This window comes from Myxocyprinus asiaticus, chromosome 31 (genome assembly GCF_019703515.2).
Source record: "Myxocyprinus asiaticus isolate MX2 ecotype Aquarium Trade chromosome 31, UBuf_Myxa_2, whole genome shotgun sequence".
Classification (NCBI taxonomy): domain Eukaryota; kingdom Metazoa; phylum Chordata; class Actinopteri; order Cypriniformes; family Catostomidae; genus Myxocyprinus; species Myxocyprinus asiaticus.
Window position 1 is genome coordinate 42,486,323 of NC_059374.1, and position 21,820 is coordinate 42,508,142.

General features: G+C 36.6%; 1 protein-coding gene across 1 annotated transcript in view; it reads right to left on the bottom strand.

Annotated features, from left to right (window-relative positions):
• Positions 1 to 18,216, bottom strand: part of igsf11 (immunoglobulin superfamily member 11) — a 152,687-nt gene extending 134,471 nt beyond the window's left edge. The window contains exon 1 of the mRNA XM_051666268.1: positions 17,736 to 18,216. Within this exon, the coding sequence (XP_051522228.1) occupies positions 17,736 to 17,793 (58 nt within the window). The 5' untranslated portion in view covers positions 17,794 to 18,216. The remainder of the gene's footprint in view (positions 1 to 17,735) is intronic.
• Positions 18,217 to 21,820: the final 3,604 nt, after the last annotated feature.

The window sequence follows — 21,820 nt, forward strand, 5'->3', positions numbered from 1 at the left end:
ACACACACTACTGGTGCTTAATTTTCATGCAGTGTGTTTCGATTATAAACAGCTGTTAACACTTAAATGAACTCCTCCAGTGCAGCTCAGAGATTTCAGCTCGAGAGTCGTGATGGGATTATCCCAGCATTAATGGGAAGATTGATATAACTAACCCATCAAAAACAGGAAGAACTCAAAGGTCTGTCAAAATAAAAGTCCCTCTTAAATGAAAGCTCTGTTCAACTGGATGAGTGAAACTGAAGACAGAAAAATATCTATAAAAAATGTATATTCATAAAGTAGCAATAATACTCATAATAACAATTATGTAGTATTAAATGTTTTATTATTATTATTATTATTATTATTATCTGTAAGCAATATCACAAATGCAAGCAGCCTTGTGCCACAGGTAATAAGATTTTTTTTCATTCATGTTTTCATTAATACTGTGAAGCTCTATTGTGCAGCATTTTATTTTACCAAAAATAAAATTGCAATTGTTTGTAAAAAAATAAATAAATAATAATTATTATTATATTTTTATTTGATTAAAACTGTATGTATCAATTTGATTAAACATTTTGATTTTGGAGCAACCCTACATACTGAAAATACATTGTGTGGGCTCTATGAAAGATACATATACACAATATATCATCCACTGATGACTAGAGTAAATAATCTTTGTCCTTTGATACTGATTTGGGACAGATTTAATGAAAAACTATGCGAGTTGAGCTCCGTGGCACTTCAGAATGTCGGCGATGAGCATTGGCGGTGTGTGCGTATCTTTGTAGAAGATAAATAATTGTTTCTAATTTTAGAACGTGCCATGTCGTCTGCCAGACGCGTCCGGTGTGCAACCCTCTTTAATTAACCCTGCCGCTCACAGTTTACCAAAGTTGTGTTGAGAAATATGTCTGAAGAGATAAAGACTATTGTGCGAGCACTATTTATATCAACAAAAAATCCTGATATATATTGATAATAATCTGGGAAATCTTACTATTATCGATGCGTGAAAAAGGCATCGATTACAAGCCTACTGCTGGTGATATTAATATTAAATATTGCAGCAAGCAGACAGAAAGGCTCAGCTGCGATCTCAGAACATCTTCAGTAAGAAAGGAGCCAGCCGCGTCCTCAACTTCCTGTGTCAGATTGAAGAGAGAACAACAGATCTAACAGGACAGATGATCTTCTGTTCAAGATTTCCATATGGTGGGAACAGATCAGTGAGGAATGTCTCTACATTAATGGTGTGGTAATTCAGTTAAGGAGTGGTATGCGATGTTTAGAGATGTTCTGAAGTCCTTCTATGAGACCAGGTTGGAGCTGTGTTATACATATTCATTTAATAGTGCTCTTCCCTGCTGAAAAGACCAGAATTACTGGTCACCAGCTTATGTTGTGTTTTGGATGCTGGTCCCCCAGTAAGGGATGCTGATGTGCAGGTGACCTTACCAGGCTTTTAAACTAGTTTAACCAACTTCATAAGAAAGACCATGCAGGTCAACCAGCTTCACCAACTAGGTTTTGCTGGTAAAAGGCATGGCTATGTTGGTGCACCAACTAGACCTGCACCAAACCAGCACTAACCACCATAAACCAGGCTAGACAGCATGGGAATTGCATGCTGGTTAAGCTGGTATTTGTAGCAGGGTTACTGTAAGACATCAACTGTCTCATTTGTTTCTATTTTACTATATCTTTTGAGACTCATTTAATAAACATCTGAGCAATTACACTTTCCTTAAAATAAACATGACTACAGACCAAATGAACATTCTTGTCTAGAACCATAACAAAACAAAGAGCACACGCACATCCACCTGAGCTAATGAGCTATTTAAATTAAATCAGTAACAGCTATTGATTAGGCTGTAACACAGTTTTCATGTTAACTGCCCACAGCAAGTGCTCTCTGTGGCCAGATATTGATTACTCATGATAGAGAGAGAGAAGGTATAAATTCTAAAGGAAGAGAAGAGGGGCAGGAAATGACTCTTTGCACAAAAGCTGCCGTATGTTTGCTGTTTGCTGACATTATGGGCTGCATGTTTTTAGAGCACAAGTGAAGAAACTGATTCATGCTGGTAACCAGCAAGTTGGTCTCTTGATAACTGGTTTGGGAAGTTGGGAAATGATGCCTTCTGCTCCCAAGTCATGTGTGCATTTACGAGATTAACACATATAATGTCACCACAATGTTTTAATTGGTACTGCCAATGAGATGATTTTCTACATTGCTTGTCAGAGAATCATGGAGGAAGCTAATTAGTAAATGTTCTTTTGTGCATGTTGACTATAAAATTAAGTTTGTACACATTTTGAGTACTGCTGATGAAGAAAATACTAATCATTTAGTGCCAGGCTAGTGGGACGAAATGACATTTCCGATGAACGGACGTAAAAATCCCTTTCCATTTATTTCATAGTGGAATAGATTTTTGAGGATCATTTATAAATCTTTAAAGACAGACCTACCGTGAACTGTAAAAGCTGTCAATTGATGGTATATGCTTTGGTTAAAGCCATCATTTCAACTTCATTTTTAAAAATACGTTTATTAGCTGAAGCCCTGAAGAAAAAGATTAAATATTTCCATATATCTGAAAACTTGTTTCACTTTTTTTCTATATTTATAATAAACAACTTTAAATCAATAGTTTTATAATTTGTCATTATTTTTTATTTTATAACATCATTTGCAATGCTTCATGGGATTGTAGTTTGTTCCCTCATTAAAGACGTTAAGTACACAGTCTTGTATCTTTGTCTTTTGTCTGATTTTCAAATACGTTTTTGCGCTCTACAATAGTCAAATTCACACATAACGCACCTCCTTTACTCTTTGTTTTGTTGTACACCTGCTAAAAAGCTTTCCTGTTTTTGTCAGAAAGTGACGAAGAGATAAGTAAACTTCAAATTGGCCGCCATAATTACTTGAATGCGCTTCATGTCGTAATTACGATTTCAGAACGCTTAAGTAGGAGGAGGTCTACAACTTCCCATGAGGACGTGAATGCAGCATCATCACTAGAGGATTGTTGAATCTAATCACGACCTTTCTCTGTATCACCACCAGTATGATCTGGAATTAAACACACTGTGAGAACAAACTCTACACTGCAGAACATCTTCTGTGCACACTTTCCCAGGATGAATAAAGGTTAAATAAACAAAACCCTTAACTCACCGCAGAATGACCAGGCAGTCAGGGATGTCACTACCATGATGACTACCCAGTGACTGCATTATAAATATAATTATTAATTTGTGTGTCCATATAAAGGATGCATTAATGTATCACCAATATTTATCAGACAATTGATATATTGGTTTTTCCAATTAATTGGTGCCGATAGTTGATTTCTGAACAATCGATTATCGGCAAAAATCAACACCAATAGTTGCAGATGGATTTTTTTTCTTTTCCCTGGAGAGTCCCTGGAGTGTTTCGGGCTTGTTTTTAGGTATGCACCAAATCGTACTTTTTCCTGATTATTATTGGTATTTTGGTTGCACAATAAACTTCATCCAGGATTGTTTTTGTTTTTTTTGCCATTCTGAAAATGTAAAGCATGTCGAACATGCATTATATGAATTTGTAAAGTTAAATCATAACATGTCAAATGGGAGTTCTATTGTTTACAAGCGCAAAAACAGAATCACTAAATTGATAGTTTTTTTTTTTTTATAGACATTGTTTGTTTTATTTTTCTTTTATTTATTTTACATTTATTTTACCAGGTTAGCCTCTTGAGATTACAGATCTCTTTTCCGAGAGAGACCTGTCCAAAATGACAGCATAAAACGTTGTAACAATTAACATAAAATACACAAGTAAAAACAACAACAAAAAATTACAAAGCAACTGTACTGAGTCGATTAGTTATTTGATAAGTAATTTGTAATGTTCTATCATAATTAGTGCCCAACTGATTTATCGGTCAGCCGATATTATCGGCCGATATTAGCCATTCACAGATATATCGGTATCGGCATATATGTTTACCGATATGCACAGATATGAAAACTTTTTTTTCAGAACATATAATACAGAAAATAATGCTCGGGGTGATTCAGAGTTGGTGTCATTACGTAGTTTGTCCAGCAGAGCGTGCTCCGACTCCATTGTTTACAGAGCTGAGCTGACGGTGGTTCTGATGACGGTGGTTCTGGTGATGGTGGTTCTGGTGACGGGTGTACGTTGTTAAGCAGTGCGGAGTTAAGCGGTGTCTTCTCGGCAAGTTGCTTACTAGTTTGTGAAATACATACTGGAAAGTTATTAAACAATGACCCCATAATTTTCCCTTTTCAATATAACTAATATAACACCATGTCACTCACGTTTATCACATCTGTTTGCTGTTAGCCAGCTATAGTTTGTCAGTGCAGTCAGTAACGCAGCAGATTGAAAGGTAAACATCAGAGCATCTTTTTGCAACTCAGCAGACAACGGTGCGGTGGTGGATTGTGTCTGTTGAGTGTTGATTTCACGCTACATTGTTACCTAGTTGGTGAGACGCAATGCTGGAAAGTAAATAAAGTCAATTTTTTTACTCTCCATGACAATGAGCTTATAGCTAACTAGCTATCCATGTAGCTACTTTCATCCCTCGTTTCATCCCCCTTAGGATTCACAGTTTGGTACCCCCTTCAACCGAACAATTCCAGTCGTGTCATTTATAAAACGTAATATTTAAAAGTCTGTTTTTCCACCGTTGAAAGTTTCCCCTGAACTTGTACAGCAGAATACAGTGTAACACCGCTGCTGCCGTTTATCTTGACTTGACAGTATTAATATAGTCAGCATTTGACTGATACTAAACAGTACTGATATTTATTTAGCTATTTATTTCATTTTTATTTATTCTTTATTTTCTCAAGTGTTCATTTCTAGAATTTGTTGACAATGTATAATAATAAAGTCAAATATTCTTTGATAAAAATATTTAAGAAAGCAGCCTTCTGAGTACGTTTGCATAGTCATATCGGTGCAAAATCGGTGCACAATCCACATAGAAAAGGTCTGTTTTCATTCCAGCTCAAAAATTAACTATATCAGCCACCATATCGGTAATCGTGAATTTTCCCCCTCTAAAATCGGTATCGGCCTCAAAAATCCCATATCGGTCGGGCTCTAATCATAATTAAGGAAATAATTTATTGGTAGAACAATAAAAAAGCTTTTGATCCTCTTTGTACAGTTTTCAAAGCTTAATTCCTAAGCAAAACTATGATCTGATGACAAAATACAGCGAGGCAAAAGTATCGTCCTTTAGTTTTATTGTTAAAATTGGTATCGTATCGGCCAAATTAAATCATTTTAGTACCTCCCTAGTAGGGCTGCATGGTTATAGCAAAAATCATAATTGTCGATTATTGCCCTTGATATTGTAATCGCCATTATTTATGTCGATTAAAATATTAAAATACCGTGACGTCACAAAGTAAGCAACCATGTGGTTCTTCAGAGTAGCAGATTTCAATGGTGGATATGAGATGTGCTCCAGTTTCTTTTAAGCATTAAATATTGTAATAATGTTTGTTAATGTTAGGCCAAATAAAAATTATTTTAAATAGATATCTATGGTATAGAATACATTTAATTATTGCTAAATTACTGCTTAAATTATTAGTCCACGTACAGTAAACAATATGGCATATTCAATATTCAAACATATTAACAGCCAATTTAAATTGACCAAGTTACTGCGTTCAATAAGCCCTTTGGTGACGAAACAGGGGAACATTCATCCCATTAGATCTTCAATGGTGATCTTGTTCATGTAAGATCATCATTAGATCATTTTTGGCCTCAGTGGTGCACTTTAGAAATTAAAAACAATCATTTGCTATCGGAGTTTGTGCAATTCATGAAAATGTTAAATCTACTAGTACCAGCTGCGTGGCAAATGGGTCTTATTAGAGCAGACGTGATAACATTGACGGTGATTCCTGAAATATGCTATTCATGCCATATTCTTTATGTTGGCTACACCTCCAAAACACACTTGGAACAGTTAAGTTGAATTACTTCATTGCTGTTTTGTACAAATCAAATTCACATTGGCCTACTTATTAACATGACATTTTTAATCAATTGTACACATTAATCGAGCAACGTGACAAACTCTCCCATTACAATGACTGCTGTCACTCACTGCAGGTTTCAGACCTGCATTACGATGCAAGCTCAATGACGCTCCGCGCAAAGTTCTGCACTCTCACGAATGCTCTCATTAAAAAATAAAGCTGTCTAATCAGCATAATAAATCAATTATTTACACCGCGTCTATGCCTTGATATTAGAATGGGAGTGTTTTAGTTTTGTCGTGTTGCTCATTTGCAGTGTATTTAACATCTACGTTCAAAGCGAGCGGTGCAATATGCAATGAGTCCAAAATAATTCCAAAGTGCTTTTCGCTCTTGTTCTACAGCTTCTTTTCAAGTGTCAGGTGGTGTTTCTTCAGTATTCATTTTCATGTGCCACTGCGAACAGAGGTGGAACATAAAGCAAGCATCTGGGCATTCAGACGGTTTAAAACTTACGCATTAGGATCAGTTGTCATTACTGATAGGACAGAGGACTCATTTAAGTGGCTCTGATTGGCCATTGCCATTTCATTACTCAACAGACATGTTAGTTATTGGTTAGAGTACTCAACCGCTGCAAAAACACGTTGTAAATAGAAACCACTGATGCAACAGGAGCAGACTTAAATTGAACGCTGTAATCGTCAGTTTTCACGATTACATAATCGTGGCAGCCATAAATATAATCGCGATTTGTTTTTCGATTAATTGTGCAGCCCTGCTCCCTAGTATATAATGTATATTTATCGGTGTTTGCTAAGGCAAGTATCACTATTACCATTGTTCAAACTTAAGATTAGTTATTTGAATAAACCCCTAACCCTAACCTATTAAACATTGGTGTGTAGCTTAATGATAGGTGTGAAAGATAAAATGAGAAAATCAAAGATAGAGAGAGAGAGAGGCAGTGTACCTTGTTTCTTTTGAATTACTGGACTACTAGTATTACAGCACACACACTATTACTAAAGCCAGCACAAACACACACACACACACACACACACACACACACACACACACACACAACTCTGACCTATTGATTTATATCAGCACTGCAATCACACCCACAATCACTGTAGCACTCATGACACATCCTCTCCAAACAATATCCGAGTACACTGTATGTATTTTTCATCTGAGCAAAGTATCAGTAATTTTACAGAATATTTTGTAGAATAACGGAATAGAAGGACCTAAATATAGTCACTTCTTCTTCAGACTTTTTTCTTCTTCTGTCAATGTTTCGAATTTAAATTAAGCTCCATCGTCAAACGCGCTTAATCCTCGAAAATTACAGCAATGTAACATTTTGTTTGAATTTCATAAGCTGAGTGATGTTACGAACAGATGTCATGCAAAGACTTAACAACATCTTAAACGTTTGTCCTTGAGAACAAACCCTGCTTCCCTGTGTCCAATCTATCCTGTGTACAAACGATTAACATACAAACACATCAGCAAAAAAGGACAAACCCAGAAATGCTTCATAAGAGCGCTTTCTCCAAGACAGACTGAACTTAGACTCCAACTTAACTCATGACATTTAAGTGCAGGCTTTGTGTGCTGTACACCTGAAGGACCAGCCCTTAAGACCTTAAGAGCTACAAAAGAACAAAGAAAGAGAGAAGAAAGCGAATACAAGTCGTTTCTTCCTCTAGACAGAATATCTCCTGCTTTGAACAGCACAGCGAGATCTCTGATCTTCCCCGTTCCTGAAAGAACATTCTACTTCAAAACACGTTTCAATAGTGTTTTAGAGAGGAGATCTTCTCCAGTGAGAGCTATTTGTGAGTGAAACTCTACTCTAAAGAGAGTTCAATTCGAGTTAATCTGTACTTTAGAGAGAGCTAATGCATTGTGAAACTCATCTCTATGAGATGCAATCATTTATTGATGTATAATAAAACAATTATTTCCGGTCCTGGATGCAGATTTAGCTAAAAACAGCTATGAAGTTATGCTAAAATATGCAATATAGTAACAGATATGACATGACACACCTGTTCACCTAAAGAGGACACTTTATGCACTTTATGAAACGGCTTATTAAAATAAAGTTTTAATAAGTAAACTAAGCCTATTTATTTTGCTTTTCTAACGACACTTAGGAAAGAAACATCACAAATGAGATCTCTTTAAAATCTCAACTGATGAGATTAAGTGGAGGGTGAATGTAGACATTTGCTTAAATCTCACAAATTTCATAAGATATCTCAATGTCTCAAACTGTGCTCAGGTTTGCCAAGACACCAAAGTCTGCATTTTACAAAGTCAGTTTAAATAGAGCGCAATAGTCCGGTTCGGGAAGTAAAAATCAGAGAGCGGCCACTTCCATGACACACTGCGAATGGCACAATCTAGTCGGCCTCTCTACTTTCTAAAACGACTTATATATTTGTATATATCTTAATATTTTGCAATAAAATTTAAATATGTTTCTAAACTTATAAACAACTTCAAATCTTTTTTTTTTTTAATTACGTTATTTGCAATGCATGCTAAAGACAATAAGTACACAGTCTTGTACCTTTCACTTTTTGTCTGATTTTCACATATTTTTTTGCTTCAAATCAAAATTTGTAATTTTGTGATTCACCGCGGAGCTGATTGGTTTGGTTTATGGCTTCAAACTCTTTTATGAAGGATTTTATGAAATCCCTATGGAAAAAATGAATGGTAAAAATAGGCTGAAAAGTGGGAAGGCACTGTTGCACTCTATTATACTTCAAGATGCTTGTTAGATACCTAACTATTCATAGAAACCATTGGCAAAGTGAACTAATTTAAATGTAACATTTAGAGTTAATTAATTAGAACATAAAACATCAAAACTGTGGGTGCTGCAATGCATCCTGCATTAACCCCAGCTGCCAGAATATTCAAGTTATTTGAACAAATCGTCCACATAACTTAAAATAAACAGTTTTGTCAATGGATTATTTAGTTCCACTCTAATGGTATGCTGGGTTGTCAATTGGGCAGAAAAACTGAATTCGAATTTGTACCTTAAATATGTTCAAAATTCGAATAATATTCCAATTTTAAAGTCAGTTGATTTTTAAATTGACGTTGTTTCCTTAGTCCACAAGAGGGCGCAATAAATACATAAAGCATTCAGTACCGTTATATTATCCTGGCTGTTAAAAGAAGAGCATTTCATTTTCAACTAATGTGCATAAAATAAATAAATAAAGCGTTTTAGTCGGTCCATATTCTCAAATATTAAGTGAAAAGTAAAATGAGGGGAGGAAACACTTCAATAGACAGGTCACATGGTGTTACACTTGCACTGATTCCTACTACTCCAGACTCAAGCTACATAATAACAGCGAAATACCACTTTGTTTTTTATTCATTACAGTTGTATGTAGAGTTGCAATATTCCCCGATAGCAGTGGTATCCGGCTGAACTCGGTGGTGAAGTGGCTCAGACTATGAGCACAGGTCAGGGGCTGTTCAATCAGACGAAACACAACAGACTGGAACTGAATGCGAGAATCTCAAGACACACATTTCCAAGTTGAACATCTTTTCTGATGAAGCATTTAAACCACTCATTGCTTAATCTGAGAAACGCTTATAAGAGAGTAAGACACAATGGCCAAAGACCTCCACCAACTGTAAGGGGCTGTTCACACCGAGCGCTTTTCCAACCATCCATTTGTTTTTCTATGTAAACTGCGCTAGACAAACGTCTTTGTTTCCCTTTGTTTTTGTTTATTCGGTGTCTCGTGCAGGAGCGCTGTTTTTTAGATGATATGTCTAATTAAAAAGAACCTTAAAAGCATACTGAGACACCTGCTTTCTGTTAAACTGTATTTGTTGTGTGGTGTCTAGCCTTTTTTAGCATAAGAATGCGATCGATCTGAAGTCATCGTCAGTGCTTGGCACACTTTTAGCATTCGAATGTGCATTTTGTTTCTTGAATTCGACGAATATTCAAATTTTAATTTGACAGCCCTAATGGTATGTCCTTCAACATGAATATTATTGTTAACTCAAAATATTAAGGCAGCGGGGTAAAAAAACTTTTTAAGTTGACTGAACAACTTTTTTTTCTTTTTTTTTACAGTGTACTATATCAGGTTGTTTCTGTGCAACAATGGTGAATTATCAGTATTCCATATGCGTGTACACATACATATTATACACGTATTTCTTACTCAAGGTGGCGCTGTTGTTTTAGTGATTGACTTGATTTACATCTGACATTGATATTTGATGAAGCAGCAACATGGAAGTAAACTATAGCAAGTGTAACACATGAACAGTATGATGTGACTATTGTCACGGTTCTGATGCTGCTAGTCGACACTGGAATTACCAGTCGGTTAATATTTCCCCCCATTAAAATGATCATAATTTTTACACAGAGGCTGCACTTTTAATTATACAAATATTATTTAAAAAAGAGGATATCTGGAGCAGATATAGAGTTTAATTTCACCTCAGGCTGCACGTGCATCTTCCCTCTCTCACTCGCGGTGCATGCAGGAAAATGTCCTCTCGCTAGACACGCAAACTCAGCAAAGTAGTTATGAAATCACTTCGGTGGTGCGGGAATCGGCTTTCCAAATGTTTGAAAGTCCCTATGGATGTTTTCACATTTGAGTCTTCTTTACATCTGTGCATGCTTGGATGTTATTTTTCCGCTGTGCAGGCTTTTTCAAGCGCAGGATAGACGCCTCAGGTGAGTCAAGTCCCGTCTTGATTTGGACCATGTCGACGTGTTAATTTTACTCATCAAAAAATTATGCTTTTGAGTAAGTAGCCTAGAAAATAACCGTTTTAGACTAGGTATGCCATTTTTTTAATCTGCTGATTAAGAAGGCAGTTTTCAACAAGGTGCAGACTGCTGAACGGGTTAAACTATCTTTTATTCTGTGTGCACGTCATGTTTAGAATACATTAGGTTTATTGTAGGCTACATCACAGGCCTATTTTTTCTATCCTATAGCTACTTAACTGTTATTGATTAACGTTCTTTACCGAACAGCTGTCATATTAGATCAATGGTTAATGCACGACTGCACGTCCTGATATATGCGCAACTTTTCAGCGCATTTTTTTCTCTCTCATAGATTTGGCTTACCTGTTAATTATTTTCAACAATGTCCTGACTGTTTTAATATGTTAAGTAACTTTTACTTGGTGATTTCCATTTAGAACAGGCTTTTAATGGTTGTTCCATTGATCCTGCACTATTCATTCAATTGTTTTCAATAAATATGTCTATTAAATATTCACTAATGTTGATTCAGTGAATGCGTGTCATGTTCTATATTTAATCGCATAAACACATTTTTTAACTGTTTTCTGAAGGCTGGTTTCTCTTTAGACTAGTTATAAAACTTCCATTTAAACGACAGTCAAATTAGTCGTAGCGCACATCCCTACTATTTGGACATTTGTAGATCCATTTTTGATAGATATACATGTCGGGTCTCTAAAGACTAAATATGTAAGTGTGTTTGGTGAAATTGCCATGCATTTAGGGGTTAATCATTGTTTTTTTCCCCTGCTCTTCGTGACCCTATCCAAACAGATCTGCGACCCATTTCTGGGTCACGAGTCATGACCCACCAGTTGAGAACCGCTGATCCAGCCAGAGGTGTTTTATAGCAGCACTCTAGTAAGATCTGAACATCAGCCTCCTGCTGACCTCACATCTCTTGATGGCGACTCTCCATCTCTCTCAAAAATATAATTTATTCATTGCTCGTTCCTAAACCAAAGGATGGCAGTCGACCTATCCTGTCTCTCTCTCTCTCTCTCTCTCTCTCTATGCACTTTTCTAGCAGTCCCAATGGTCGTTTAATTTTTGAGCGGATATTTTTAGCTGAAGATAATCGAGGTGGAGACTTCCATCTGTCCTCTGCACATTCCAGCTGCTCCGCTTTTCAGCAGGAAAAAGGAAATAATTGGGGGACCACATATTGGCATGATCATCATCATCCTGATCCTCACTTTAAAACACATAAGCGGACAGGCTAAATGCATCACATGGATCGAGATGCTAAAATAGTGACTAATGAAAAAGACCTTTTTACAGACAAAACCACATGATTAATTTCATGAAATTATGGCATCTTTAAATAGTTCATACTTAATTAATAGATGTTTCTACACTTGAAGATGTGCTTTAAAGTTTGTTTTTTTTTGCCTGTTGAAGATAAAAAATTGCACGCAAAAAACCTCATTGACTCACTGAAGGAGTGACCCAAGAAACTGAATTTTAAAGAGACTTAGAGGTGGGCTTTTATTTTACGCAACCACCCAGAACATCCTAGCATTTGCCGATCTACAGCCTATTGCAACCCCAAAGCATGCACAATGATCCACCTTATCAACTGCATAGCACAGCTTGATCTCAAGAAAATAACTTGCGAAACGATATTACACGGTTCATTAAGTATCGTGACAGTTCCGAGGTCAAATGTCCACTGTGAGGTGTTTATGGTTAATTCTCTATCGAGTTTTAAATCAACAAAACCGACCTCCCTACCCTAAACCTAAACCTAACCGATAGTGTCAGAAAAAGCAAATGTGAGATGAAAAACACAAGCACGTCATTTTGTGGTGTTTATATGACACTTTGGGTTCACGTGTGGACTCGTGTGCTCTTCAGGACTCGTATCCCGCTCCTTTACATCACAAGCGCAACACTCTATCAGTTGAGATACGGCACAATTTGATCACACTTGAACAAGCTTGTAAATGTAGTTGGTTATGTAATGCAAATATTAAAATGAGTCATGCGCTATAGTAAAAGTCATACAGTGTCATAAGATACTGTAGCACTGTGTGAAGAACAGAGCGAAACGTAAGTGTTTATGAACTGATAATCTGCTGTTTTACTTGTGATTTGTGATTAAAGTGAATTAAAGTAATTGTTGTTGTAGCACCTGTAGTGTTCATTTCACCAGGAAACTGCTGCAATACACACAACAAGACATGTAAAAATAATTTTGCATTAATGTAGATATAGCAATTTAATTCTATGAGACTAGGTTGCAATGCTCTGGCAACCACCCAGAACACCCTAGCATCACAGCAGTGAGTTTTGCATGCACCACTCGTACTTCTTTAGAATATGTTAAAGTGTACACGATCAGGGCAGAGTCAATGTGATTGAACTGAAGTAAACTCGAACACAGAAAAGCGAAAAAGTTCCACGTAATTCTGTTTTATCCAAGATAAAATGACATGCTACATTTAAATAGGAAATCCATTTTTATGTGAATTCAGTTTGGTTTGATTTTTAAGGGAAGTTGTATTCAGCGGTGGGTCGAAAAGTGCACTACCGCTTCAGATTAACTTTAATTGGCAGAATTGATCTGTTCACTGGTGTGGTTTACAAACCCTCAAGCACAAAGAAACCTCTATCTTTCTCTCTCTCTTTCCTTTTTTAAAGGAATATTTCGGGCTGAATGCAAGTTAAGTGACAGCATTTGTGGCATAATGTTGATTACCACAAAAAATTATTTTGACTTGTCCCTCCTTTGCTTTAAAAGGTTACAGTGAGGCACTTACAATGGAAGTCAATGGGGCCAATCCATAAACGTCAAAATACTCACTGTTTCAAAAGTATAGCCACAAGACGTAAACAATATGTGTGTTAACATGATTTTAGTGTGATAAAATCACTTACTAGCCTTTTCTGTGTGAAGTTATATCTAATTTTACATCTTTGCTGCCATGATGTCTGAACACCGTAAACCCTAATCCTTTAAACAAACGTAAAAATGACGATTTAAACAACCTTACAGCTCAAATAATACACAAGTTTTAACAGAACAATTAATGTAAGTGCTTTTAAAAAATTATAAGTGTCACATTTTTGCCTTTAAACCCTCCAAAAATTGGCCCCATTGACTTCCATTGTAAGTATCTCACTGTAAACTCCATTTTTGCTTTTTTTAAAGAAAAGGAGGAACGAGTCGAAATTATTTTTGTGGTAATTAACATTATGCCACAAATGCTGTCGATTGAGGATAACTTGTATTGAATCCGGAATATTCCTCTAAAACACTGTAACAAATCATTCATTCAGACTATGGGTTCTTCTATCGCTGAAGACATGGTCAGTGGCAGTACATAACTATCTCTGTCTCTCACTGTCTATCTATCTATCTACTTTTCTTTTTAAAGTTCAGCCCAACATGGACACTTTTCCTTGCGTGCCCTCAAGGTACCTCTTGGTGGCCCTTCATACTTTCCTGGCCATTTCTTAATGGCAGAAGATGCAAAATTAATGACCGAACATCCGGTGATCATGTGTGGGGACGTTTTTCCAAACTGACAGTGACAGCTACGCAGGAAAAGCAGCGAACTCCATTCTAGAAGACAGAATCCAAACACGGCCTACTTTCCTACAACGAGATCCATAACACCACACATAGGCCAGAAACACAGGGTTTCATTTCAGCTTGACCCATTGCTCCAGCTCCCTTGACACTTTACAGCCGCATTTAAAGTGGCTCAAACTCAGAGATCTGCTCCTAAAAAAAGAACAAAACAATTGAACGTGCTCTGTAAATGGATCCTGCTCTAGAGATGACAACATTGCTTATTTGTTCTGTGGGGTCTTAACAAGGATGTACCAGCAAATGCCATCACACACATGCATGTATTAATGAGACATGTCTGGGTAGACGTACATATCCAAGGCTGTTATCCCATCGGCTTAACAACATGTTTTAAAGAGAGAGAGAGAGAGAGAGAGAGAGAGAGAGAGAACACTCTGTTATGTGGAGGTTGAATTAGGCCAACGCCTAATTCAACGCCTAAAGTTTTTATTAGGTGTGCGTCACAGAAAAAAATGGCCATTAAAAATGTACTAAAAATGTTTCTAATTACCAGTTGTAAAAGACAAAGCATCATCGAATCTAGAAACGGGACACGTTATCACAGAAAAGGAGGAGATGACGGTGTTTCAACAGATTTGTAATGAGCGACATTAAATGTACTTTCAGTGTTCAGCTAAAATAAAAGCTCCAAGTAAAAATACGATTTTTGTACAAAACAAATGCAATCCTCATAACAATCCCTTTAATAATAATTCAGTGTTATATTGCATTATAATAAAATTTAGTTGGGCTCCAAAAAGTGAGTATTTTTTAATATTTGTATTAAGTACTGTTGTATTGGTGCATCTTAATACAAATTATTAAATATCGTTCTTGTGTTAAACTGTGTAAAACATGCCTTTATTATTTTTGGATTTCTATTTCATGCATGAAATACTGAATCTAGTTCAGTTGAAATTATGCTTTTTTTATTTAAAATAAAAAAACTTTTAGTTCTATTTAAGAGCAAATATATAATTATCGAGAGTATATCAATATGTCAATAAGCTGAAAAATATCAAGATATAATTTTTGTAGCCATATCGCCCAGCCCAGACAGACATACTGTATGTTGATGGACACTGAAACTCTGTGTCTACGTTTATAAATTAAATGCTGTGTTAACCATTGTTGTCTAACAATAACCTCTCTGCAATGTTTATGAAAAATAGTCAATTACATGATAATGAACAATGTGAATAAACAATAAAACCTAAAACCTAAAAAAAAAAAATACCATTAGAGAACATTCAGTATACGTTTTTATAAGGTTGTCACATGAAAACCTCCCTACATCGTTCTGGGAATGTTAGTTTATGGTTATAAAAATAAAAACCTAAAAATAACCATTAGAGAATGTTCTGTAAATGTTTTTATTAGGTTGTCACACAAAAACCTCCCTGCAACGTTTTGGGAATTTTAGTTTATGGTTATAAAAATAGAAACCTACAAATAACCATTAGAGAACGTTTTGTATACGTTTTTATTAGGTTGTCACATGAAAACCTCCCTGCAACGTTTTGGGAATGTTAGTTTATGGTTATTAAAATAAAAACCTAAAAAAAAAAAAAACAACATTTGGGAACGTTCTGTATACGTTTTTATTAGGTTGTCAAACAAAAACCTCCCTGCAACGTTTTGGGAATGTTAGTTTATGGTTATAAAAATAAAAACCTATAAATAACCATTAGAGAACGTTTTGCATACGTTTTCATTAGGTTGTCAAACAAAAACCTCCCTGCAACGTTTTGGGAATGTTAGTTTATGGTTATAAAAATAGAAACATAAAAATAACCATTAGAGAACGTTCTGTATACAATTTTATTAGGTTGTCACACAAAAACCTCCCTGCAACGTTTTGAGAACATTCGTTTATGGTTTAAAAATTAAACCTAAAATAACCAATGTTCTGTAAAAGTTCTTATATGGTTGTCACACGAAAACCTCCCTGCAACGTTCTGGGAATGTTAGTTTATGGTTCAAAAAATAAAACCTATAAACAACCATTAGAGAACATTCTGTAAATGTTTTTATATGGTTGTCACATGAAAACCTCCCTGCAATGTTCTGGGAATGTTAGTTTATGGTTATAAAAATAAAACAGAAAATGTAAGTTGCTAGAACGTTAGGAATTGGTTCAAACAAACAAATAAATGAACGGGAACCACCTGTTAACGTTCTGGGAACGTTCTGAAATTGCTAGGTTCTAGAGTGTTCAAGAGACTGTTGCCATAGGAGAACCTTTTTAGTTCTGATGTCACTGGCAAACGTTTAAAGTTCAAAAGAACCCAGGAAGGCATCACTCTTTAAAAGATGACCTGATACAAAAGTACTGTACTCTCAGAAGATCTGTACAGCCAAAAAATGGTTCTTGTTAAGAAAAGAGTTCTTAGTTTAAACAAAAGTGCTACAATGATCTAATGAACACCTATGAAGAGTGTAAGAGTGACAATGAGCAGTTTGTGAAGTTGGACATATTCCGTGCTGAATTGAAAACCAGCCTGTTGGCGGGCACTACCACAATCCTGGATTACACAACAGGATATGACAGGGTCCTCTTAGTGTGGGCAAACATATGCACAAAGGTATCACCCGAATTCCACAGAGGATGGCACAATGAAAGTGTGCCAGTGTGTGTGTGTACGTGCATCTGACTGTCACAGAGTCACGTGGGGCAGCGCTCTTCATAATCTGGCTGGATTACGGCCCTCAGACCTGCGCCGTCTGGCCCGTCCGTGAGTCCTCGGCCCCATGTATCCACTTCCTATCCATGACTCATGACACACTCACAATTTTACAGAATCAAGCTTTGTGTTGTTCAGATCAAACACAACACCTGCTTTGCTGGCCAAAACTATGCAAGTAATCAAACCCACTGAGTAGTGTGTGTGTGTGTGTGTGTGTGTGTGTGTGTGTGTGACTGTGAAAACAAGTCAGTTTTAAAAGGTTTAACTATATTTGTGAGGACTTTTTGGAAAATGTGGCCCTCACAAATATAGCAACACAAGTTCACAAACACAGACAGACACTTGAAGACACAAAAACTGTACAATGTGTCACATGACAGTGTTTAAGCTTTCTCTGACGTCTCCAAATCTTGACAAAGTTCACCCAAACCCTGTATAATACCTTACATGTCCATGTAAATGTATGGTGTTGTGACGTCACGTGCGCACATTATGACGTCAGCTGGACTGGACGCTACCCAATACGTTTGTAAACAAAAGGGAGGGGGGGAGACTAAATAAAAGTGCATGCAATTGTGGTTTTTGAAATAGTGAAAATAAAAGAATAACTTACCATCCACACAGAAGACCAGCCAAGCAATCCACAGATCGGAATTGTGAAATTTCAGCATTTTTCTGAGGGAAAGTGCTCGTGTTTTTTGAGTTCAAAGTGAATACAATTTTCTCCACAGTTTGTTGGTCGGAAAACAACTGTAATTTAAAACCGAACTCATGAATGAAAACGTACTGAACATTTAAATAACTTGACATAAAAAGCAAAAACAAAAAAAAAAAAAACATAAAAAAGTCAAACGAAATCTCCTCACTGTGCGCCGTAAAATTCCCTCAGATAACTCGCGTTCGCGCGCGGATCCGCCGTGTGATTGAGTTCGGTTCAGTCGGTACCGGAGGGTCCGGTTCTGTTCTTCAGCACTCACACACACGCTGTGTTCACATGTCGTTCACTCTAACCGGAGAAATGTGCACCGGATCCGTGAGAGGGCCACCGCGCTCCGCTGTGATTGACACATCTCACTGACTGACTGTTGCCTGGAGACCGCTGACGCCATCTGAAGCGCGAGGTAACTGTGCCCTCCTCTGGCGCAAAAGGGAGGCAGCGTGCGCGCGCACGCATGCACGCAGAGCGGGGCCGCGCCCGATGTGATGCGAACGGGACTCAATCCTGAATACAGTTTTCTACACTCTAACACTTACAGACACCATTAGGCATGTTTACATTTTTGATTTAAGACATGTAGACTATCCTATACATTTAATTAACAAATGTATACACTCTATCTATTAGTCAGGACCTCTGAAAATGCACGTTAAGCAGGTTTACTGTATATTTTTTGAAGACATTTCAAAATAATAATAAAAAACAAAACAAAAGCAGTGTATCTGTACCTGTTTAGTAATGTACACTCGAGGCTTTAAATTAGACTGTCTAAAAAACGAAATGATCAGTTAATTAACTGATCAATAAACCTATTTAGAGTGAGAATCAATAATTAATTAATAATTTATTTGTTTTTAGTTTTAGGGGTAGGGGTAGTCCATAGCTATTTATTTTAATAATAAAAAATAAATAAATAAAATAAACACATATACATACACACACACACACATATACATACACACACACACACACACACACAAGAGCCATTTTTCCCTCTGAACTCCACAGTGTTTTTGAATTCAGTTTTTTTATTTATATAAAAAACAATAAAATACAAAAATTATATATACACACACATACAGTATAAATATATATATATATATATATATATATATATATATATATATATATATATATATATATTCAACTGCTTTTATTTTCAGCAAATTTAACATGTGTAAATATTTGTATGAACATAAAAAGATTCAACAACTAAGACATAAACTGAACAAGTATCACAGACATGTGACTAACAGAAATTTAATAATGTGTCCCTGAACAGGGGGGGGGGGGGGGCGGTTCCTTGCTTCTAAAACAAGATAAAGCAAATGAATAATGTGCCGATGATGCTGTGACACACGCCCCAGACCATAATGGACCCTCCACCTCCAAATCAATCCCGCTCTAGAATACAGGCCTCGGTGTAACACTCATTCCTTAAACGATAAACGCGAGTCCGACCATCACCCCTGGTGAGACAAAACCACGACTCGTCAGTGAAGAGCACTTTTTTCCAGTCCTGTCTGGTCCAGTGAAGGTGGGTTTGTGCCCATAGGCGACGTTGTTGCCGGTGATGTCTGGTAAGGACCTGCCTTACAACAGGCCTACAAGCCCTCAGTCCAGCCTCTCTCAGCCTATTGCGGACAGTCTGAGCACTGATGGAGGGATTGTGCGTTCCTGGTGTAACTCGGGCAGTTGTTGTTGCCATCCTGTACCTGTCCCGCAGGTGTGATATTCGAATGTACCGATCCTGTGCAGGCGTGGACGATCAGCTGTCCTTCCTGTCTTAGGCGTCACAGTACGGACGTTGCAATTTATTGCCCTGGCCACATCTGCAGTCCTCATGCCTCCATGCAGCATGCCTAAGGCACGTTAACGCAGATGAGCAGGGACCCTGGGCATCATTCTTTTGGTGTTTTTCAGAGTCAGTAGAAAGGTCTCTTTAGTGTCCTAAGTTTTTATAACTGTGACATTAATTGCCTACCGTCTGTAAGCTGTTAGTGTCGTAACGACCGTTTCACAGGTGCATGTTCATTAATTGTTTATGGTTCATTGAACAAGCATGGAAAACTTTGTTTAAACCCTTTACAATAAAGATCTGTAAAGTTATTTGAATTTTTAAAATACAGTGTCCTGAAAAAGGGACGTTTCTTTTTTTTGCTGAGTTTATATATATATATATTCTGGGTTGGGAGGGTTACTTTTACCTTCTGGAAAATGTAATTTGTAACACATTTTGTTAGATTACTCAAGGTCACTAACATAATCTAAGTATTTTGGATTACTTCTTCAGCACTGGCAGATTTTATTTACTTGTTTTGACTATAAATATAAGTTAAAAAAAAATCTGCCAGCACAGTAAGACAAAATACACTTATATTAAACAGTTTTAAGGATTTTCAGATAACCCTATACATAAATTCACATCAAGAATACGATTTTTGCAGTATATAGTTGCACTAATATTAAATGTCTAAACCCTAATGCTCAAAATTATTCATTGTTTTGAGTAGGGAAAAATTAAATCATACAAATGAGATAAAATAAATTAAGAACTTTCTTTTTCTTTTGAGTTTACAAAACTGACATGAAACTTAAATTGAACTGAAACTGGGCAGTGGATTTATATTTCCCAGCATGCTTTGCTTTGGCACTCGACAAGGTGAGTAAATGTTAAAATGAAGTGTTATGTAGTGTGTCTTTGTACAAGAAGAATGTAAAGGGGGTGGCTTGTTGTGTTACTTAGAAGAGTTTCTTTTATGTTTGAGTTTGGGAGTTACTGTTATGGTGAATAGTGGAGCTCGAGTTTAGGTTGAGGATGGACTCTCACTTGTGATGTTTGATTTGAGTGCTGCAGTTGCTATCAAACTTTCAGTGCAATACTTTCATTGTCGTTGGTTAGTTTACTTTATTATCCACGTTGTTGAAAATTGTCTCTGGCTTCACCATACAATACATCACAAACAATATATAAATATGCATAAAAAATAAATAAAAAGGCATACAAGACAAGACAGAATCACCAATCCCTTGCATTTAAATTTTAACAGCATTGGGTACAAAAGATAACTGATAAACTTTCTTCATTGCACGTGGTTGCCTATAACGTCTCCCTGATGGCAACAGGTGAAACTCACCATGAAGAGGGTGAAACACATCCCCTACTATCACTAAAGCCTCTTGCTTGACTTTACATGTGTATAGATCATTCAGATGTCTCTTTGTCTTGCTGATTATCTTACTGGCTTCATTTACAATCTTGGTCATCTTGACCCTGTTTTTAACACTCAAATGACCATACCACAAGGTCATGTTAAAAGTTAAAATACTTTCAACAACATTTTTATAGACCATTTCAATTATGCTCTTACTCACACCAAAGTGATTTAACCTCCTGATCAAATACAACCTTTGTTGAGCTTTCTTACAAATGCTGTCAGTATTCTCCATAAAACTAAGTTGAGCATCTATGTGTGTCCCACTGGCTCACCTGGCATATACTAATGGTTAATCAAATTAATTTAGTTGGACCAACTTAAGACAGTTATTTAGACCTTATCTAGATGGTCTGTATAACTAAGTAAACCCACCACCCCCAAACACATCCTTCTGAGACAAATGTCTCTCCCCATTTTCATCTCTCTCTTCTTTCAGAGATCTGCAAATCAGCAAATGCTACAAAATTTCCTGCTGATGTTCAGATCTCTGACCCCAACCGTACGGTACATCTCAAACTGGCCAAACAAGCAAACTACTTTCCTGATTAAACTTTTAGCATTCATTTTGATTAAATATGCATGTGAAAGTCTGATAGAGTGTGGCTGAAAAAAAAAAAAAATGCAACATGACTCTTTGCATTTATCCTGCGGGCGTCTTGCATAGAATCAGAGAAAAAGACTTGTCACAGTTTGATGGACAGCAAGAGATTCCTCTCTCATCCGCCTCTGGGCAACAATCGTCCTATTCTCTTATCTCCGGCA